General features: G+C 42.4%; 1 protein-coding gene across 1 annotated transcript in view; it reads left to right on the top strand.

The window, feature by feature from the left end:
- Positions 1-23,885, top strand: part of CD38 (CD38 molecule) — a 48,631-nt gene that overhangs the window by 13,724 nt on the left and 11,022 nt on the right. Inside the window, exons 3-4 of the mRNA XM_004455234.5 lie at positions 18,404-18,533; positions 20,618-20,753. Coding sequence (XP_004455291.2) covers positions 18,404-18,533; positions 20,618-20,753 — 266 coding nt within the window. The remainder of the gene's footprint in view (positions 1-18,403; positions 18,534-20,617; positions 20,754-23,885) is intronic.

The raw sequence follows: 23,885 nt of genomic DNA, 5'->3' as shown, positions 1-23,885 counted from the left end.
TCATCCATTCAAATTGTATCACCAGCTTTTCATGACTGAATAATATTCCATTTCATGTGTATATACCACATTTGTTCATTCATTTATCTGTTGATGACCACTTGGGCTGCTTGCACCTTTTGTGAATAATGCAATTTGCTATTGTGTATAATACCGTTAACGAACCTTGGTGTGCTATGTTTTAAATGATAGTTTATACGTTATTTGAGTTTCCTGGCTGCTAAAACAAAGACCGTGCAGTGGGTTGGCCCAAACATCGGAAACTCATTAGCTCATGATTTTGAGGTTAGGAGAAGTCCAGAATCAAGGTCATCAAGGCAATGCTTTCTCCCAGAGGACTGAGGTGCTCTGGGGCTGGCTATGGGCAGTCCTTGGTCCTGGGCTTGTCTGTCACATGGCAATGCATGTGGTGGTCTCTCCTGGCTTATCAGTTCCATCGATTTCCAGCTTCTGGATTAAGACCCATCCTGATTCAATCAGGCCAGACCTTAACTGAAGTAACCTCATCAATATACAAGGGTTCCCACCCATAGGAAATGGGTTAAGACTAAGAAAATGTTTTTAGTATATAACTGAAGTACATAACTCTAAGCTACTATACACATATATATATATATTCAATAAAATTTATTGAGCTACCATTATGTTCCACAAACTCTTCCAGATTCTGAGGATAAAGCAGTGAACAAAACAGGTAGATTTCTTTCTTATCTAATGAAACTTACACATCTAAGTGAAGAAGGCATCTAGAGTTCTACAATTTCCTGTAATCTTTTACTACATAATATTTTTTAAGTGACTCACCTATGGTCATTCTTTCCAAAATATTCAGCTTAGTTTTCATAGAAAGAAAAAAGGTGGGGAGGGTGTTTCTTTTTCCACAGATCCAATTGATCTATGCAAAATTTAATTAAATTCTCTAATCAAAACAAAAACAAAATGCACAAATAGATTTACAAATAGGTAAATAAACAACCCCGTGGATAGAAACAAAAGTCCTTAGGTAGACTAGAAACTAACCATTTGGAAAACTGGAAGCTTGTTTTATAGAGAGGATGAATAGTGTCTTTAATCCTTTGAATCTGTTAAATCGGGGTCAGCCAAGAGATTTTCTGCAATAAATGAATTTAGAAGTGTTCAGGTATTTTTCTTGCCATTAGGAGGAATCTCTTTAGAAATAAGCAAGTCAGAAAAAAGATAAAGTCTTTTTTAAGTGAGGCAGGAGGGAAGAATGGACAAATCATGCTGAGAAAAAAACAGGAAACTGAATGATAGATGTCTGTGTGTTAAAAGACTAAGGAAGTAGGCGGGGGAGTGATTATGGTTACGGATTTCTGTAGTAGGAGTGGGTGGGGAATAGGAGATCTTTTTTCTCCAACAAAATAACACGAATGCATGTCCACTCTGGAAGGAGGGCTGATGAAAATCTTGTTTTTTAAAACAAAAAAACTGAAGACTGAATTTAGAAATTTGAAAAAAAAGGTAGTGAGAGAATAACATTCTTTTTCCTTCCTTGACTCTTCTAATTATAAAAGTAAAACATGCCCATTGTAGAATATTTTGGGAAAAAAACAGGTATATAGAGAAATATAAAATTACAACCACCAGAGTGGAATTCTAAGTCATGGGGAATAACCACAATTAAAAAACAAAAGGGAAGAAGATTCACAAAAGGAAGGTGCATACCTGCTTAAATGGATGACTCTCAGCATAGTTTCGTAGAAATAATTCAAGGCTCTGTTATAATATGGCATTTTCAAAAATTGCTAAATTGAGTTTTCTACTTCCTACTGGAATGTACTAAACATAGTTCATCCACACTGTAGAAACCTGTTTTCCATCTTTGGTCTTTGGATGTTAGTAAAGTTCAATTTGGAGGGATGCTAGAAATTCACTCAAGGCATATTTTTACCTGGCCAAAATCCACATTTGACTTGCTATTGTCCAAATGTTTATTTTCTCTTATTATGGCAATGAAGTAAATATTATAAAATCCTTTCTGTCTTTGGCACATCGTAGGTTAAATATTGTGAAATTCATAACCAAATTGCTTCACTGATTACCTTGTCTCCTAAGAGTAGGAGTTCTTTTATGAGTTAAATTATCCAGGACAACGTCTAACTAAGTTGGCAGTAATTAAAAGTCCTGGGGAGTTCTTCAAGGTTAAAGAGAGATTGAGAACGCACAGTTGAAACAGAGAGATTTTAAACTACAAAGGAATCTTTGAGACTTAGGTCAAAGACAATCGACCACATTTTGGGGACCTGCTTTCATGTTTTAAGACTTCTTGGGAAAATTTTCAAAACATGCTCCTGAACCCCTGGGTAAGGACCTATCAATTGACAGCTGAAACTGTATTTTTTGGATTCCCCAGGTCTAGCTTTCCTCAGGCTTTCACCCCAGGGGCCTTTTCCCCTTCCTTCAATGTGCCTCATCCCACCGTCCATAACTCCTCTCGATTTTTTCTTTTTTTTCCCAAATTAAAAATATTGAATTGTGAACATTTTGAACCTATTGAAATGTCTGCTGAATGATATTTAAACACCCATTTACACTCTCTCTGCTTCGAGGGGCCTGAACCACATCTTGGTGTATGTTTCCATCTTCCTCTTCCATTTGTCAGCAAGCTCTGTTTTTTCCCCCATTTCCCAAATAAATTCATTTTACAAAAAAACAAAAAAACAAAAAAACAAACAAACGAAAACACACCCATCTATTCACCATGCAGGGTTAACAGACAATATAATTTTTGTCTTATTTACTTCAGCTCTTTTCTCTAGTTTTTAAAGAAGCAAGACATTATAGATACAATCAAAGCACCCCTGCCCCCAATTTCCTTTTCTTCTCAGTCGACTACTATAATTTGTTTCTCCTGTATCCCTCCACAAACATTCTCTGCACATACAAATACATATGCATATATTCTCTCTTTTCCCCACACCTAGGTTCTCTATTCTGTGACTTGCTCCCCCCCTTTACATTGTATCTTATTTATCAGTGTAGCTGTCTTATTCCAGATTACATAGTATCCCATTTCTATGGATAGCATACTCTAGACTTGTTTTATTTTATTTTATTTTATTTTTTAAGATTTATTTATTTCTCTCCCCTCCCCCGCCCCACCCCAGTTGTCTGTTCTCTGTGTCTATTTGCTGCGTTTTCTTTGTCCGCTTCTGTTCTTATGAGAGTCACGGGAATCTGTGTTTCTTTTTGTTGCGTCATCTTGTTGTGTCAGCTCTCCATGTGTGCAGCGCCATTCCTGGGCACGCTGCACTTTCTTTTGCACTGGGCGGCTCTCCTTACGGGGCACACTCCTTGTACGTGGGGCTCCCCTACACGGGGACACCCCTGCGTGGCACAGCACTCCTTGCGTGCATGGGCCAGCTCCACACGCGTCAAGGAGGCCCGGGGTTTGAACCACGGACCTCCCATGTGCTGCCATAAAATCTTTGTGGGTATGTGAGTGTGTGTGCGTAAGATAAAGTCATAGATGTAGAACAGCTAAAAAAAGGCATATGCTATTTAAAAATTATAATTATTGCCAAAAATATTTTTGAGACCATGTATGAGGGTCCTTATTTTGTCAATGTGATAAATGAAGATGTTACCTCAGTTTAAGTTTAATCTGAATTTATATTATGTGTATTATGTGTTTTGTTTTGTTTTTATGTGAATTTTTGCCCTGCAGAGTGAGCCTTGCTTTTTCCAGTTAACCATATACTGTGGAGATGTTACTAGCAATGTTTCTGAGCTATATCCATCTTGGTTATGAACCCTTGTTTTGTAGCATCCTGCCAAATGACCGTACCACACACTTCTATTAATCTATTCCCTTAATACTTAGTTTTTGCTGGCAAAAACAATGCCAAAACACGTCACCTTGTGCTTATGCTATTTTTTCTAAGGAATTACACCAAAAGTAGAATTACTGAGTCGTAGTGCATCACCTTCATCTTTACTGAATTTACCAAGTAAGATGCTTTTGGTTGCAAGTAACAAAATACTCAACTGAAAGTGGGTTGAAACAATTACATAATAAGATGTCCAGAAGTGGGCAGTCCTAGGGTTAATTCGCCTCAAGGATGGCCTAGGCTCTTTCCACACTGCAGTTCCATGCAATATGTCTTCATATTATGGTATCCAAAGACAGAGAGCTGGGGCATGGGCAAGTGTGCTCTCACTGGGAGTATTTTTTATTAGGGAATAAAACTTTCCAAGAACTGCTTCCCTCCCCAGCTGCCTCTTTACCTACCGTAAATTTCATTGGCCAGAATTGGGACATGTGGTTACCCTGAGCTATAAAGGAAACTTGGGAAATAAGTTTGTGGTATATGAATCACTGTAATAGGAGCCGTACTTTACTAATTGGGAAGAAAGGTGAAGGAAATCTCTGTGGACAGGGAACCAACAATATCTGCCACATTAATTATGACCAAAATACTCTCCAAATTTGCTGTATCAATTCACTCTCCCAGCGACCAATTGTGAAGGTCTTTGTTGCCATCACATAAATTTTAGAATCAGCTCATCAATTTCTTTAATAAACAATGTTACAATTTTTATTTGCATTGTATGAAGTCTACAGATAAATTTGATTGATATTTATAACATCTTAATATTGAGCCTCTCAATCCATGAGCATGATGTATCTTTCTGTTTGTTTAGGGAAACTTGTTAAAATTCTCCCTGCAATGCTCAATTTTCAGAGTACAAGTCTTGCATATGTTTTGTTAAAATTGTGACACAGTATTCCTATTTTTGTATTTTTATAAAATATATTGTTATTACATCTAAGTAGGATAATATTTTTTATTTAATTAAGTTTTCTAATTGTTGCTGATATATAGGACTTTATGAGTTTTTAACATTGATCACGTACACAGAAGTTAGGCAGAAACAAGTTTACATGTTTATAAAATAGAACGAAAGACAAGTTAGGCACTTAGTGGGTAAGGGACAAAGGAGTACAATTTGAGGTCAGAGGTAGGCAGGGGCCACATGGTCATCAAGGTACAGACCTTTAAAAAGATTTTTTACACGTAGTCTCCAAATGATCCAACCTTACAGTAAAGCAATCTTTGTTTCCTTAGCAGCCACTCAATTCACTTTATTATCTCCTATTTAGTATCTGAAATTTCCTATGGACTAAAATCTTTGGAGCATAGAACTGAGTGTGTCTTCTCAACTGCTGTATCATTATACCACTTAATACTTTCTTCTGCTTTTATTGACAAAAGAATGGAAATATAAAATGGACAAAGTTGTATTTTATCAATATATATTTAGCAAGTTTGTATTTATAACATTTAGATATTATCATTAGAAAATTATAAATAGGTTTAATGAGTACAAGTATTTGAAGTAAGGGATTATGAATGACATGGAATGATTCAAACTTCAACATTAAATTCCTTTTGCTAATTTACTTTCCTTTACAACTTCAGGATTATTTATTCATACAGATTATTTAAAAATTGGCACTGCTCAATATTCTAGGAAAAGATATGCTCAGGCTTGATATTGAGATGAAAGGTGAGAACATGGGAATATAAATTCAAGGTTATTACTTTACAATCAATGATAAATTTATAACAGGTTTAATTATAGGCTCTGAGATGGTAGTGTTTTCCAAGATCTTCTCCAAAATAAATTCTCAAAAGTACATTATCTGACATACGTGCAAAGAAATTAGGAATCAATATCAAAAGGTAGGCAACTCTTCCTATGAATATGGAAGTTAAAATAGCTTTTTTTTAAAAAAAGATTAATCTTATTTATTTATTTCTCCCTACCCCTTTGTTGTTCACACTTGCTGAGTCTGTTTGTTGTGTGCTGGTCTCTTTTTTTAGGAGGCACTGGGAAATGAACATGGGACCTCCCATGTGAGAGGGAGGTGCCTAATCACTAAAGATTCCTCTGTTCCCTGCTTGGTTGTGTCTCTCATTGTGTTTTCCCCTGTGTGTCTCTTGTTGTGTCATCTTTTTGCATCAACTCACCACGTCAGCCCATCTCGTCTGCTCCATGACTTGTTAGTCTTCTTTAGGAGGCACCAATAACCAAACCTGGTCTTCCCGTGTGGTAGGCAGGAGCTCAATCTCTTGAGCCACATCTGTTTCCCTAAAATAGCTTTTGCTATGACCTCCTTGGCAATAATTCAAGTGATCGATTCTTGGTTCACATCCTCCTTCCAAATCAGGAGCATTTGACACAGTTGATCCCTTCCTCCTGCTTAATATACTTTCTTTACTTGCTTCCAGTACATTTCAGTCTACTGTTACACAGGTATATATACATTTCCAGTCTTTGCTTATTCCTTTTCTTCTCCCTTACTGTCTGAGTATCTCAATGCTCAATCCCTGGTCACCTTCTCTTCTTTATCTGTTGAATGCTGATCTCATAGGCTCTCACGGCTCTCTTTCCCCTGAACTTCAGACTCTTATCCACATCTGTTTATTCCACATTTTCACTTGTATGCCTTATAGATATCTTAATTCAATATGTCCAAATCTAAACTCCTTATCAACAGCATCTCCAACCAAAGTCTTCTCAACCCCAGTTGATGGCAACTCTATCCTTCCAGTGTCTCAAGCTCCAAACCTTGGAATTTTCATTGATTCCTCTCTAACACTTCAATCCATCAGGAAATTCACCATGTGTATAGAATGTACCCCTTCTCACTATCTCTACCACTACTATCCTTGACCAGATCACCACCAGCTTTTGCTCAGATTACTGGTCCACCTGCCATTGCCTTTTCCTTCTTTCAGATGATCCTTAATAAAACAGCTAGAGAGTTCCATTGACTCTAAAGTAATATCGTGTACCTCCTGTGAACATTATCATATGTGGCTCCTCACTTCACCCTGAGTAGAAGCTATAGTCCTTACAATAGCTTATGAATCCCTGCCAAATCTGTTCTCTCTCCTTCTGAGTTTATCTCAGTCTTTCCTCTTCCTCATTCACTCTACTCCAGCCATGCTGACTTCCTCACTATTTCTTGAGAATAAAAAAATTTAGGGCCTTTGCAAAGATTGTTCTCTCTGCTTGGAATGCACTTCCCCTAGATGTCCTTACAACTAAGTCTCTCACTTCCTTCAAGTCTCTGTTCAAATGTCACCTACGGTCCACCCCATTTAATGCTGAACACTACCACTTCCTCTCCAAGCACCCTGGAACCTTTTATCCTATTGTGTTTTTCCTTTTTTCCACTGTGCTTGCAACTTTTTACCGTACTCTTTAATTTACTTATTCATTGGTTGTTGCTAACTGTTGGTCTTGCTCTGGTAGAATGTAAACTACCACAAGGGCAAGGATCTTCGCCTTATATACTGCTGTAACCATAAGTGCATATAACTGTGCCCAGAGCATAGTAGCTGCTCAATAAGTACTTGTTGGATAAATTTAAAATGATTTCTAAGCTTAGACTGGCCTCAAAGAGTCTCTGATCCTAAGACTCTAAATACTTGGAATATCCTAATACTTCAGTGAATCTCACCACTTACTTCTCCCACACGGTGGCAGTCTTTACCTTGGATACAGACTCTAGTAGACACATTTGTAAATTAATAGATGCATTAACCTGCTTGTTTTCTTTCAGTCAAGACCATCTGTCCTGCAAGGCTTGACAGCAGGAAGTGCATAGAATGTACATAATTATCCCTCAAAATCTAAGCAATTTTAGGGAAGAGGATTTAGGTGTGCTTTTCCTGCGAGCAACACATTATGAAGGCAATGTTGCTTTCCTTACAGGGACTTCAAAACATAATTGTTATTTGTGGGTAGGGCATGGGTTTGGAGACTGTGACAGCATAAACTTATGACCCCTAAAATAACCTGACAACACACAAAGTAGATCCCAACCATCCAATATATCTGTTTTTTCCCCTTAGCCGAGGACTTTGAGGCCCTCTGCCCCATCCCTTCTTGTCCCATTTAGTTTACCCCAGCATCTGGAAAGCACTGTCTGCATTTCTAGCTTTCAACCTCTCCTGTGATCTGTGGAAGGAACAACCAACCCTTCCTTATTTCTATTAGACGCAAACACGCTCTGGGTATAAGTTCATGTTTTAAATTTCCTGTGGGAGGCAACACTGATAGAAAGTACACCATTTGGAACCGCAGGTGGCTCTGCCACTCACTAATTGTTTGACCTTGGGCAAGTTGCCTAACTTCTCCGAGCTTCAGTTTCTTTACCTCTGGATCACACCCAACCCACAGGGTCAGTGGGAGATTGAAATCGTTATCTAAGTGGAGCCACTTAGAGCAGTGGCTCGCACAGGGCGGTCTCCATGTCCTTTCCCCTCCTCCTGCCTCTGGGCACCTGGAAACAGCAAGCTTGGGCAGCCACCAGGCATGAGAAGGGGTGAGAGGGAACAGGAGGGAATGGGAAATGTCTCCAAGGGGGAGAGGGTGGAGGAGGAGCTGCTGGGGTCTGCAGGAAGGAGCCGAGTGGGAGCAAGTGTCATCAGCCTGGACTCCTGGGACTTGTGCTGTCCTATGCTACAATGAGCTGCCGGGTCACCATTGAGGAGACAAGCAGAAAACTATCATCAGACTAAGGCTCTAGAACTCCACGAAAACTTTCTTATCAACAGATCAAAGTCTATCAGAAGCTGCACCTGGGGTTTCCACCAGGCATAGACACTGATAAAGGGGTCCTGGTCTTCACAGGCCTGTTGATTCTTAGTATCCTGCTCAAGATCACTTGTTACTGTCAGTGTCCCGAGCCCAAGACCGCCAGGAGCAAACCGTGGTTGAACAAGATGGGTGTATTGCTTCTTGAAAGAAGGGAGACCCCTTACTATGGGATATCATGGAGGGTGGGAGTTCAAAGTTTGAGAATGTTAGAGGACTTAGGGGATTTGGGCTTCCTTTAGGGATTTTGGGAAGGGCCCAAGGAGGCTGACTTTGTCCTGGATTTGATGATGTCAGCAAGTGGTGGTGGTTGAGTTTGCTAGGCTGCCAGCATGCAGTGTACCAGAAATGGGTTGGCTTTTACAGTCGGCATTTATTGGCTTGCAAGCTTACAGTTCTGAGCCTGGGAAAATGTCCAAATCGAGGCATCATCAGGCAATGCTTTCTCCCCAGAGGCAATAGGAACTTATAAGCACATGGTTTGGAGGCTGGAAAGGATTCCAAACCAAGGCAGTGCTTTCATCCTGATCCCCAGCTGCTGATGACCCTGGATTCCTATCTCACAGGGCAAGGCATGCGGTGGCATCTGCTGGTCTCCCTCTTCTCTTGGGGTTTCATTGCTTTCAGCTTCTGGCCTCAGTGGCTTTCTCTCAGCACCTGTGGCTTTCTCCTCTTCCTTGGAATCCATCCCAGTGAGAGGATGGACTCGGGCCATGCCTTACCAAAGTAATCTAATCAAAGGCCCTTACCTGACCTAATCGAGAGGTCCCACCACGGTAAGTTCACCCCTGTAGGAAGGGGTTAGCTCTAAGACATGATTTTCTGGGGTCCATAGAAGCCCTAAACTACCACAGCAGGGATGGGAATAATTGTCTGACGGGGAATCTTAAGAAATCTTATCGCTGGAAGAATTAAGCAAGCCTGAGCCTGTCGTTGGTAAAGACGCGGCAGTCACTTACTAGCCACTTTTGTGATTTGGACAATCTTCATGTTTTTGTCTGTGTTCACATCACGGCCTATCACAGCCACAAAAGGGCCTTATCTGACGTTGGTTTTCTGTGAAGTTGTTTATATTCAACAGAAAACCAACAAGGCCCAGCTGCGAGGGCCAGGCCAGCTCCCAAATGTCAGGGTCTGCCTTTCACATGACGAGCGTCTCCACGGAAAGCCTCGGGTGTTACGCCGCTGGGAGATTTCTGGGGAATAAAATGGGGATGTTTCATCACTCAGTTCCTTCTGGCTTTGTGAGAAACCTTACAAAACCTCATACAGGGACCTTATCTGTTATTCTGAGCCAGAAAGCACACGTTCCATGCAAAAGGGAAGGCAGAATCTGAAAACGTGCAGGATGGGCCATTCTCTCCCTACTCTTCTTTTTTTAATTTCCTTCCTTCCTTCCTTCCTTCCTTCCTTCCTTCCTTCCTTCCTTCCTTCCTTCCTTCCTTCCTTCCTTCCTTCCTTCCTTCCTTCCTTCCTTCCTTCCTTCCTTCCTTCCTCCCTCCCTTCCCTCCCTCCCTCCCTCCCTCCCTCCCTCTCTCACTCTCTCTTCCCCTCCCCCTCCCTGCCCTGGTGTTTTAGCTGTGTCCATTCATTGTGTGATCTTCTCTATCTATTTCTCTTTTTGTCTGTTCTTCTTGTCTTTCTCCTCTAGGATTCACTGGGATTTGATCCTAGGACCTCTGATGTGGAGAGAGGTTCCCTGTCAATTGCTCCACCTCAGTTCCTGGTCTCTGCTGCACTTCACCTTGACTCTCCCCTTCATCTCTCTTTTGTCGCATCATCATCTTGCTGTGTGACTCGCTTGCACGGGCACTGGCTCACCGACTTGCTGTGTGGGTCCTGGCCCGCCACGTGGGCCCCAGCCCGCCACGTGGGCACTGTCTCACCACATGGGCACTCATGGGGGCACTCAGCTCACTCTGTGAGCACTGGCTTACCATGCGGGCACTCACATAGACACTTGGTTTGACACGCAGGCACTCAACTCACCATGTGAGAACTCACACAGGCACTTGGCTCGACATGCAGACACTGGCTTGCCACAAGGGCACTCACATAGGCACTCAGCTCATCACATGGACACTTGCTCACCATGTGGGCACTTGGCTTGCCACACGAGCACCCACATGGGCACTTGGCTCACAGTGCGGGCACTCAGCTCACCACATGGGCACTCTTTCTCTTCTTCTTTTCCACCAGGAGGCCCCAGGGATCGAACCCAGGTCCTCCTATATGGTAGGCAGAGGCCTTATCACTTGAGCCACATCTGCATCCCTCTCTCTGCTCTTCTCAATTGCCTGTATCCTTGACCTTATTAGTAAAGTTTGATTCTGGCTTAGATCTGTGATTTGTGTGTCATTTGGCAACCCAATCTTGCTTAAGGAAGTCTTTAAAGTGGAGAAAGATCTCCCTTGAAAGAGGTCTGCTGATCTAGCTCCCACTCTCACCCCATTATTCTGACATTAGATTTTGGGAAGGGGGTCTAAGGTGCCAATTCTAAATCTTACCTTGTTACATGGTGCTTCCTTTAACTGGATGAAAGGTGAGAAAGGACACATTATGGCTAAGAGATGTAAAGAGGGAACAAAAATAAATAGGAGCAAGGGAGTTTGGACCTGAGGTGTTCCCATTTGCCAAGATCAGATTCTCAAATGTTTGATCTAATTGCTCAAGCAACTTTTTAAAAAGTTTTGTTTTGACCCCTGTGATGTTTTGAAACTGGATGGACCCCAGAAAATCTTGTCCTTTGAGCTAATCCATTTCTGTGGTTGTGAACGTATTGTAAGTGGGAACTTTTGTTTAGGTTACTTCTTTTGGGGCATGGGCCAGGTAGGGCTTAATCCTCTTACTGAAGTCCTTTAAAAATGGCATGACTACATAGAAAGAAACAGAGAGAAAGCCACCAACCCAAGAAACTGAAAGCAACAGCACCCAGGAGAGAAGCTAGAGACCAGCGGATGTTGCCATGTGCCTTGCACGTGACAGAGGAGTCCAGGATCACTGGCAGCTGATCTTTAGGATGAAAACATTACCTTGGTTTGGACTTTTTTCCAGCCTCCAAACTGTGAGCTTATAAATTCCCATTGTTTAAGCTGACCCATGACATGATATTTGCTTGAGCAGCCAAGGAGACTGAAACACTGGTCAATATTTAATCAAATTTCTTTTTTAAAAATCCTGTTTTCTGTTCTCTGCAATAGAAAATGTTCTGCTACTTATGGTGATGTTCTCGATTTTTAGTTCCTTGGGCAAGTCGCCAACACTCTAATGGAATTAGTTTTGTTCCTTTCTCTTTTTTGTCCCAGACTTTGAGTGCCTTGAGAGTAAAAATATCGTATCTGTCTTTGTAGCCTAGTGCCTCTTGTGAGGTGCACAGTAGGCCCTAAGTACGTATTTGTGGAATGAAAGAATGGATGGAGGAATGGAAAACAAGCCTATGTTTCTGATGCGCTCAGGCTAGTGTTGTCTTCATTCCTTCTCTTCAAATTATAAACCTTTGAAAGTAGAGAGACTAGGCCCCATGTCCTATCTCTTTCACTGCAACAACTCTTTGAGAACTGGGCTGCTTCTAGGAAAGCTTGAGTTTTCCAAAAGATGACACATGGTCTGAAATCCACACATGGGCAGGCGGAACATGATTTTATTGATCATAAGAACAAGGGAATTGTGAACAGCAGTAGGAAATAAGTTGGTGGCTTTTGTGGCATCCCTTTTCTTTTGGACAAAATCCTTGAGGATGCCCAGACTTTAAGGACTTACTCTTGAGCAATTCAAAATGGTTATTATTATCTTCAGATTCATTTGTTGATTTCACCAGAGTAGGGGGCCACTTAGTTCCAGCCTGTTGTCCTTGCCCCCTGACTTGGCCCTCCTGGCTTTCTACTTCCAGGAAGGAGCTATTTAAGAAAACCTTTTTCTCTAACCCTTTCTTTTTGTAAGCTGTGATTGGGATGGGCTCTTGAGAAGTGAGCTCTGCACTGGGACCATGCAAGATGCAAATTCTGGCCTGGCCACTTCAGCTGAGGCTTATAAGAATAAAGTGGTGCGAATGAGGATCTACTGAGATGCCTATAGAACACTTAGCATGATGACAGCTCAGAGAAAACCCTCATTAAATGTTACTTCTTGTTGCCATAATTATAAGCCTGGTGGTGGTTAGTCATTGATGGTTATTGCCGAGCTAGCAGTAAGCAAATGAAAGTAAAGTCAGGGAGAGAGCAGAGGCCCTGGGGATGCGGACACTTGCAAGGTCCAGTTCTGACCAAGTTCCTGGCCAGTAGTAAGTGCTCAGTAAAATTCTGTTAAGTGACTGAATGCCTGGCATGTACAAGTGTGTGACCTCGGGCTCAACACTTCCCCTGTCTGAACCGCTGTCCCTCATTTGTGAAACGAATGCGTTTAATTATATCGCCTGTTCTTAACCCTGGTTGGCTGTTAGATTTACCTGGGAGAGCTTTTAAGAAATCCCAGGTTCTGCCCTCTTTCCACTGCCCCCATTCTGACTTGATTGGTCTGGAAGCAGCTATCGTATCTTTTCAAAGCTCTCCAGGTGGTCCTCAAGTGCAGCCAGAGCTGAGAACCACTGTATGAGATGGCCACCCAGGTATTCTGTCTCAGGTGGCGTGACCCTGAGAAGGCACAGACTGAGCTCTGGGCTGACAGTGCCCCTCCACGGTCCCCCTATCCCAAGCAGCAGCACCTACCCTCCCTCAGCCTGAAAATTCACGGGTAAGTCTTCCAATCATGGAAAGGAGCAACCTTTGAAGAGAAAAATTTCACGAACTTCCAGAAATGGCTCTTTTTGCTTCCATGCTGGTCTTTCAGTTTCCCTGTTCACCAGGCACAAGAATTCTTGCAGCCTTCTGTTTTCTTTAAACCCGCCAACTTACTCAGAGCAGTTTTGACTTGACCGTCATTTGATTTGTTGGAACTGTGCTCTATCCAGGGAACAAAAAATGAAGACTGTGAACTTTTGAGACTATCTGAATTAATACTTTACCATCGTAGAGCCACATTTGTGAACTGGAGTCTCATTTCTGAAATGACATTGTGAGTTAGTACTAGAGATACCTCTGTACACCACAGTCCTAATTCCTTTTTGTTTCAACATTTATGTTTAAGCCATTAAAAATACTGACTTTTCCATTCTGAATGAAATGATTACTTTTGATTTTTTTAAAAAAAGATTTATTTATTTCTCTCCCCTTCCCACCCCCCTCGCACCCGGGGTGTCTGTTCTCTGTGTCTATTTGCTGCGTCTTCTTTGTCCACTTCTGTTGTTGTCAGCGCCACGGGAATTTGTGTTTCTTTTTGTTGCGTCATCTTGCTGTGTCAACTCTCCGTGTGTGTGGCGCCATTCTTGGGCAGGCTGCACTTTCTTTCGCGCTGGGCGGCTCTCCTTACGGGGCGCACTCCTTGCGCGTGGGGCTCCCCTACGCGGGGGACACCCCTGCATGGCAGGGCACTCCTTGTGCGCATCAGCACTGCACATGGGCCAGCTCCACACGGGTCAAGGAGGCCCCGGGTTTGAACTGCGGACCTCCCATGTGGTAGACGGACGCCCTAACCACTGGGCCAAGTCCGCCGCCTACTTTTGATTTTAAAGATGAAAAGTAACTTCATAAAGATTTTCCAAACTTCTCATTGTGTCTCTCCACTTTCTCTTATTTAAGGGACACATAGGAGGCCTTCGTCCATAAGATGGAGAAAGGGAAGACAATAGAGTTACAAACTCTTCCAAAGTCTGTTTCAACTCTAGTGTTCTGTAACTCTGCTTCTTCTGAACAAGGAACTCTGTTAAATTTTTAACCTGGCATTTCTTGAGCCCTCAATGCCATGTATCTTGAACTGGGGTCTGCCATCCCTAAGGAGCATAAAAATAATTTTGGGGAAGTGCATGTGGCTCAAGTGGTTGAGCACCTGCTTCCCACATGGGGGGGGTCTCAGGTTCGGTCCCTGGTCCTCCTAAAAACAAAAAAAAGCAAACAAATGAAAATACCAACTCAGAGGAGCTGATGTGGCTCAGTGGCTGAGTGCCAGCTTCTGCATACGAGGTCTCAGGTTCAATCTCCAGTCCTGGTATATTAAAAAAAAAAAAAAAAAAATTGGAGCTTTTGTGAGTTTGCTATGAGACTCCTTTGACTTATTCATGGTTAATTATAATATACTCATGAAAGCATCTGGTTCATGATAGATACCCAGTGCACATTCATTTCTTCTTCCTTACCGATGTTTTTTGGTGGAAAGTGCTCTTGTTTTTTCTCCACCCTTTGTCTGTCTCAAGTCTGGCAGAGGCTACTAAGGAAAGAGGTAGAGAGTTTCATGAGGGAGTTGAAATCTGGAACAGGAAGTCCCAAAGAAGGTCATTGCATTAAACTAATGGAAATAAAACCTGCTCCCATAAAGGAAATAGCTGCCAAACACCTTTTCTTTAAACTGCCCACCACAGTGCTCCATAAATTTTGTCCCGTATTTAGTATCTAACAACTTTTTTTTTCTTAAAAAAGTGTATAATCCATGGAGAAAGGCAGGTGGAGAATAGTTTCCTGGCATAGCTCTTGAAGGCAAACCGTGGTGAAGTTGAAGTGGCTGCGGAGTGGGGAAACGGGGGACCCCCTAGGAGGGGAGCCCTGCTGGGAGCCAGCCCCCCAGTCACGCATCACCTCCTTTAGTCCCTGTGACCCTCCCATGAGTGAAGTGTTCTCATCTGCCTTTTACAGATGAAGAAACTGAGGCTGGAGCAGTTGAATAACATGCCTCGGTAAGATGACGCTGGAGGGGCGTGGCCAGGAGCTCATCTTTAGGCTCAGATTGCTACCGGTCCTGATTTATCACTTACTGATTGTGTGGCCTCAGGCAGGTTGCTTAAGCTCCTGGCCTCATCAGTAAGTGGGGACAATAGTAGTGCCTACCTGTGACAGAGCCTGCGGGTTGCCCCTTCTTCTCTAACATTCAAACCCAGAGAGTAGGTGGGTGCCTGGCTGCCAAGATGAAAAGACTGCATTTCTCCCCCAAAGATCAGGTTGGCAGATGGCCGGTGCTGTGCTCCATTCTACTGTTGTTCAGAGTTGGAGGAAGAAGTGGGTCTGGACCAGGGGGGTGGGAAGCCCCCTGGAATGGCTTGGTTTGTGCCCCACATGGGGAGAGCAGGTTCAGGGGGAACAGAGAGCTGAGGGTCTTGTCTTTACTTCCCCCAGGTGAAGCTGGCCTGCCTCAGTCCTCTGCTAGTTTCCAGCTCCAAAGGCTAGAGTTTACCCTGATGATGCTAAATCCGTTCTCCCACAGGAAACTGACTTCCTGGCCCAGAGAAACCAACAGGCTTTGTCAGCTGTTTGTTGAATGACTTCCTGGACTAATTCTGTAACGTCTGTGTTCTATCAAGTTGGAGGAGTCAGTGGAATCTCTACTTGATTAGCTTATGGTTAGCTAATGACTGCACAGAGATTTTCTTAAACGTCTTAAATCTCCCAGCCTTTGCCGAGCGGCTCTGTGCGTGTGTGGCGGTGTGAGCTTTCAATGCTCCACCTGAGCCTGCGTCTTCTGCTTGTGCAAGTCTCAAGTGCAACCAGAGATGAGCATGTTGGGTCTTCCCAGGTCTTTCCTGTGCATGAGCCCAACTCTGGTCACGCCCTTGGCTCTGTGCATGTGTGTGACCTTCCCAGGGATATGCTGTGGCTTTTCAAAGCCCCACATGGATACCTGATTTACTAGTTTTTCCCAGTTTTTTTGGTCGCTGTTGGTGGTGGTGTCTGTGTCATTCTCTCATTAGCCGCAATGGGTAAGGCCACCTCAGGCCCCTGTGATGTTAAATAATTGTCATTATCTTGAACAAATGCTCAGTGGCTAGGTCTGTTGGCACAGAGCAAGTCGGATCAATAAAGACGAGCCTAAGGACTGAGCTTTGTAGTGCGCTTCCAGACAGACCGTTCCCTGGAGATGGGCCTTTTGGGGAGCTCCAGATCGCTTCTGCCCCTCCTGGGCAGCTGGCTTTCCACAGCTACCATAGTGGTGAGGCGACCGGCCTTTTAGGATGCTACAGTGTCAGGGAGGGGATGATGGAACTAGAACAAGTTAAAATGCCACGAAGCCCACTGTTCTTACTAAGATTCCACTTTTTCTCGACTAAACACTCCTTAGAGTGTTGTAAGCCTTATGTTAATCTGCAGAGTACTGAGAAGCTGCCTTTGACGGATTTTGCTGGTGTTCTCGCTATGGAGGAGCAGATTTTTTGGAGGTCCTTACTCTGCCGTTCTGAAAGTGTTATCTTCTCCCTTTAATCTTTTTTCCCCCTCTTTATTTCATTTTTTGTTTTCCCCTTTCATCTTCTATCAGTTTTGAATGTTATTTGAGCCAGACTCAATTTCCACTCAGTCCATAAATATTTTAAGGAATCTGTTAATAGCTCTGCAGGGATACATAATGATAGACAGATGAAGCAGGCATGGCCCCTGCCTCAAGGCACCCACATCCTGGGGACATAGGCCTGGGCCCACCTATACTTTCGAGGCAAGATGAACTGCAGCAGAGTGGAGGGCAGCAGATTTAGCCTTCCTTGGAGGAAGGGGAGCATTTCCTGAGGAAGCTGTGCTTCAAGCTGGGTATGAGTTAAGAAGCCCTTAGATCCAGCCATGAACTACAGCTGTACACACATACATCCTTCAGTCTGGGGAGACTCCCGGCATGAGGGGCCAGTGGCCTGGAGGCTTCCGAGGGGGACAGCAGTCACATGCCGTCCCAGCCCCTTCTCACTCCAGGGCGTGGTCAGGACGTGCAGGTGGGATTTCAGTGGGCGAGTTTAGGGAACATGGCGTACTGGGCACTGGTCACAGTTAGGCAAAGAGATGGGAAGATCAGGGAGAGTTCTGGCTGAGGAATGTGGACATTTTACGTGAAGGCAGTAGGAATCCTTAAATATTTTTCTGCAGTGTGTAGTGTGAAGAAGAGAAAACTAGTTGGCTTCATATGTCTGCCTTAGTTTCCTAGTGCTGCTGTAACAAAGACTCACAAACCAGCGACTTAAAACCATGGACGTCTCTTCTCTCCCAGTTCTGGGGCAGAAGACTGAAGTCAAGGTGTCATCTGGCCCATGTTCTCTCCAACGGCTCTTGGGGGAACCCTTCCTGCCTTGTCTTAGCCTCTGGTGCTGGGCAGCCATCCTAGCGCTCCTTGGCTTGCAGAGACATCACTCCAATCCTTGCCATCCTAGCGCTCCTTGGCTTGTAGAGACTTTGCCTCCATCACCGCATGGGAGTCTCCCTGTGTATCCCAACCTCCCTGCCTCATAGGGACACCAGTCCTGTTGGATTTAGGGTCCACCTTCACCCAGGATGGCCTCATCTTAACTATTTACATCTGCAGAGGCCTTTTTTCCCCCAAATAAGGTGCCATTTGCAGGTTCCTGGTGGACATAACTTTTGGGGGCTCGCTTTTCAGCCTGGCAGTGCTCTTCTCAATTTTATTTAACACTTAGGTGACTGAGCATTAATAACTAGACCCCTCAGCCCAGGCATGGGATGAGCCCAGTTCTGAATCTTGACTCTACTGCATTGCCAGCTGTGTGAACTAGGGCAGGTCATGCTCACCGCACTGAGCTTCTGATCTTCATCGGTAAAGCTCGTGGTGTAAAACGGTTCCGTTTAGAAGAGACGACATGTAAACCACCCAGCACATGGAGGATACCACCTAAAGGAGATATACATATATTTTTTTGGTGATTATGCTTCACAAATGTGTTTAAAATCGACTCATCCCCTTTTTACTTTTCTCTCAGGGATAAAGACTGCCATCAGATATGGAACGCATTCAAAAATGTATTTGTTCATAAGAACCAGTGCAACATCACAGAAGAAGACTATCAACCACTACTGAAGCTGACAAATCAGAATATACCTTGTGGCAAGGTAACTGGGTCAGATTATTGGTCTTTAAACTGAGGACAAAAACTGGAGGGAGGAGGCCAGAAGGCCAGATTTTGACTAGGAGTAGGAGAGAGGAAAAACGCAGACAATAGATTGTGGGTGGGTGTAGTTGAAAAGAGATGATGTTTGTGGGGACATTGGGGGTTCAGGGTGTCATCAGGGTTTAGGGCATCTGGGGACAGAGGTGAGAGGGATGGAGACATGGGAAAAAGAAGGAATAATTGACCAGAAACAAACAAAACCACCCCCAATTTTTATAATGACGAAACATTTTCCCGTCTCTGATATGACTACTAACAATTATGATAACGAAAATAGCAAAAATGCCGGTATACATATACAGAGTGATTTTCATTAGAGAGGACTCTCCCAACCATTACCTTGTTATTAATAGATTGTCACAGCCATCCTGTGAAATAGGCAGGTGGGATGTCAGCATCCCCATTTCACCAGTGAGAAAACAGCTTGGTGAGTTAGGTGGCCAGAGATTGCCCAAGTTTGGCCGGCTTGAAAGCGACTAGCTGAAATGTAAATGGCACAGGCTTTGGAGCCAGAGGGGCCTGGGTTTTAATGCAGTGATTGTACTAGAAAAGGCATGTAATGGAATGCATCTTTTTGAAAACTAGTGTTTCATTGTGCTCAACATTGCCTTCAAAAAGGCCCTAAGTCCATCCGCAAATTACAGGCCTCTCATCCCATTGTTGGAGAACTGGAGTAATTAAGAACTCCTCTTTGGTGCACCAAGCACCATGTACTCCATCCAAGTTCCATTTGTTGGACGCATTACTGTGCAGTGGACACTATGCTAGGTAATTTATTTGCGTTATTGCATTTACTCTTCCCAGCATCCTGTGAGTTTGGTACAATTACCATTGTCAGCAATTGACAGATTAGGAAAGTGAGGCTTAGTCATGCTTTAGTTGCCCCAGCTCAGACAGCGAATAAGTGGGGCTGTTGAGCTTCAATAAGGCAGTTGACTCCAGAGTTTTAAACCACTCTCCTCCTCTGCCTCCCACGAAGAATGACTAAATTCAACGAGCAGAATATTGTTCTGAAATTTGGCTTTCTGTACCTTGAAAAAAAACCCACATCACCGCACTTGTTCTTTGTGTGTGTGTGTGCACATGCACATGTGTGTAGGGAGGTGGGAGGGGGTGGGGAAGATTCGAGGAAGGAGGAAGCAGTTACAGAGTTCTTTAAGAAACAAAAAGCACTTAATCCCCCCCAATGTTTTTGCAAGTAATTTAAGGAATTTTGGAATTTCCTAATGCCTCCTCCAGCTGTGATCTTTTTTTCTTTAAATTTTATTTTTAAATTATCTTTTTAAAAAGTTAATAGATTGCACAAAACGTTACATTAAAAAACATAAGAAGTTCCCATATACCCCACTCCCCACCCCCCCACCCCCATCATTTTTTTAAGTTGTATTTTTTTTTTAAGATTCATAGATCACAACAAATGTTACATTAAAAAATATAAGAGGTTCCCACATACCCCTTACTTTCCCCAACCCCACTCCTCCCACATCAACAACCCCTCTCATCACTGTGGCACATTCATTGCATTTGGTGAATACATTTTGGAGCACTGCTGCACTGCATGGATTACAGTTCACATTGTAGTTTACACTCTCCCCCAGTACATTCAGTGGGTTATGGCAGGATATATAATGTCCAGCATCTGTCCCTGCAATATGATTTAGGACAACTCCAAGTCCCCACAGTCCAAATGTGATCAGAATCCATGTTTCTTATAAGGTTTTGATCTGTGGCTTTCAGATTTTTTTCAACTGTAACCAAGAATAAAAAATTCATGTTGTGTTGTGACCTGGAAAACACACACACACACATATACACACACACACACACAAATGCATGAACACAAACCCAATGCACACACACATTCTCTCTCTCAGAAACCATAGAAAACATGGTGCACGAAACAACAGTTACCCTCATCCTCTGTGATTTATTCCACTTTCTGTGTTGTCTTTTATTAAAAAGATGTGTGTGTGTGTTGACCCTCACCATTGATTTCAGTCATAGGTTATGTTTATTTTTTCTCAGAGCCTCTTTTGGAGCAAATCGGGCAACCTGGCACATCAGTACACAAAGGTGCAGCCGCAGCTGCTCACCCTGGAGGACACACTCGTGGGCTACATGGTGGACGGCCTCAGATGGTGTGGGGACGAAGGCTCTTCTGGTGAGGACCTGGTGGGAGTGCTCAGGACGTGCGGGGTGAAGGAGCGCTGGGCTCTGCCGTGGCGCTGAAAGAGGAGGAGAAGTCATGGGCCCTCACCCCCACGGTTCAGGCCGGTGCAGAATTAGCGTTCGCTAGACCCACCCTTGTTTTCTCGAAAAACTGACTTCAGAATTTGGGGTTGTCCCCCAGGCCTTAATGGACAGAGTTTGAAATCGTCTATGCTCCCTGATTCGCTCCTTCTTTCTGAGCACTCGTGGGGCCTGCTTCTGGATCCTTGGTACATGGTTTTCTGGAAGGACGTGACTCAGGACCAAAGATTCTAGAGTAGGGGGAGACCTCGGAGGGACCCAGGCAGAGTCCTCGTTTCACGGACCGGCCACGGTGACCGTGGAGTGGACTCCTCAGCAGCTCAGGCCGGTGCACGACGGTGCCGTCGGTTTTCAGAGGGAGCTTTATTTTGCCCAGAAAATCCAGAGCACCCCACTGCGGAAAAGCATTTTCTACTCAGAAATCCCTAGTTTTCATTCCTTTCTTCTTTTTAGTTTTATTGGGGATACTCTATGTTGCCTTACTTTTTGTTGTTTAATTCCTATTTTTATGGCGTTTGAATTTTTTTAAATATATAATTTAAAAAATATATAAATATGTAAAAATTTTAAAAGCATGTCTTATTGTAGCTTCTTGCCCCCTGATTTTCATGATTTTCAATTAAAAATAATGAGGCATGCTTATTTGAAAAACACTTGCATATTACAAACATGCATAAAGGTGAAAATGGAAGATTGCCCTGCATTCTTTCCCCACCCCTCAGTCTCCATGCTGCTTCTGTTGTCCACAACTGGGTTCATACCCTTCCAGACTTTTCCCTATGCCCATATATACATATATATTTAAAAGGTATGCATACTGTTCTGAAACCTTCTTTATTCATTTAAAATTAGTAGGCATAAAAAATATAGCCATATTCTTGTAAAAGAGTTTACCGTATTTGCTCTAGGGGTGTATCATAATTTATTTAATCAATCTCCTATTGGTGGATATTTAATTTTAGTTTTAGTTTTAGTTGTTATTGTAACCACTGTTGCAAGAAAAAATTTTGCATATACACATGCATCTGCGTGATTGTGGAATTCCTTCTGAAAGATAAATTTCTATAAATAGAATTTCAGTGTTAAAGGATAAGTTGTGCTAGACAATGACAATAAATTGTCATTCAAAAGGTGGTCACAATTTAAACTCTCCTCAAGAATTTATGAGATTGCTTATTTACCCGCACCTTCACTAACACTGGATGTACATACTTGAAAAAAATCTTTGCCGATTTGATAAACACCTTGATTTATTTGGCTTTTCTTTGTGAGGCCAAGCATATTTATATATTTACTAATATATATTTCTATTTTCCCCTCTAAACTGCTAGTTCATGTATTTTAACCATTTTATTGGTGTGTGTATTATTTATCAATTTATAGAAGGTGTATTATTCAGCCAAAGGGGTGCTGATGCAAAATACCAGAAATTGGTTGGTTTTTATAAAGGGTATTTATTTGGGGTAGGAGCTTAGAGATCCCAGGCCAAAAAGCTTAAGTTACTTCCCTCACCAGTCTATTTGGAGCAAGATGGCTGCCGACGTCTGCAAGGGTTCAGGCTTCCTGGGTTCCTACGTTCCTGGGGCTTGCTTTTCTCTGGGTTCAAGGTTCCTTCCTTCCTAGTGCTGGCTTCTCTTTCCTCTGCGTGCTGACTTCCTGGAGCTTCAGCATCAAACTATAACATCAGAAATCCCCAACTCTTTCTTCGCCATGCCTTTCATCTGTGAGTCCCCTTGTTGGGTGGGGACTCAACGCTCTAATCATAATAACTCAATCATGCCCAGGTACCATAATAACTCAATCATGCCCAGGTACAGATCAGATTACAAGCATAATCCAATATTTCTTTTTGGAATTCATCAATTGTGTCAAACTGCTGCAGAAGGTATTCATAAATTTCTAGTAATAGCTAAAATTTATCCAGCGCTTACAAAGTCCCAGGCACTGCTCTACTTGATTTACAAGCACTTGCTCATTTCATCCTCCTATGAGGTCCTATGATGACCCCATTTCACAGATGAGAAATTTGGGGTACAGATTTGTTAAATAACTTGCCAGCTGGTAAGGGCTGTTGCTGGGAGCACACTCAGAAAGACTGGCTTTGGAACTTGTGCACTTATTACTACATGTCCCACCTGTTTCCTCTCACAGATATAGCAGATATATTGTTTTCAGTTTGTACTTTTAACACTGTTTCTATTCCTTTTTTTTGCCTATTGAATCAGCCAACCTGTCAATCCTTTCCTTCCAGCTTCTGTGTATCATATCTTGCTTGGAAAGACTTTCCTCATCCCAAGATTAGAGAAACATTCTTCTACATTTTCATCTAGTATTTTTGTAATGTTTACATTCATCTTTAGTCCCAAATCTTCCCAACCAGAAATATGGTATAGGAATTACTCTCCATTTATTTGTTTTCTTTTTTCTTAATTTTTACAGTTTTTAAATGTTTTCTGTTTTTCTTTTTAAATTTCCCTTCTTACAGTTTAGCTTTTTCCCCCTCATTTATTTAACTTTCAGTTTTTAAGTTTATTATAAGCATTTCTCCTTTGATTTTACTTTTCAGTATACCACTTAAGTTCATTCTTGGAAAATGGTGCTATAGCAAATAAAATATTGTTTCTTATTTTATAATTCTTTATTTTTCCTTTTTAAAAAATCGAATGCTGTATGTGTTTTGTTTTGTTGGCTTTTTTCTTCTTTGGTCTAAATTTTCATTGACTTTTCATTCTTTTCTGTGTTTTATTTGCTGTCTTTCAGATTCCTGATTTTTACATTTAAATTTTTCCATATTTTGGTTAAAATTGTTTTTTCTTAACTCTTTATCATGTTTATTTGTTTTACTACGAAAGTCTTTATTTTTATTATAAATTCTAATCTCTGGCATTTTTTTAACTCTGAATTTTCAGTTTTCTTTGTATTCTTAATTTAATTTCTCTAACTTTGTTTTAAAATTTTCCTCTTTTGCTTTTTACCCCTAACTTTACATTTTTATATAGTGATGTTTAGCAGAATGGTAGGCAGTAAGGGGAAAACATCCTAG

Source organism: Dasypus novemcinctus, chromosome 1, assembly GCF_030445035.2.
Source record: "Dasypus novemcinctus isolate mDasNov1 chromosome 1, mDasNov1.1.hap2, whole genome shotgun sequence".
Classification (NCBI taxonomy): Eukaryota; Metazoa; Chordata; class Mammalia; order Cingulata; family Dasypodidae; genus Dasypus; species Dasypus novemcinctus.
Note: the sequence above shows the minus strand (reverse complement) of the source record. Positions and strands in the feature narration are given on the sequence as shown.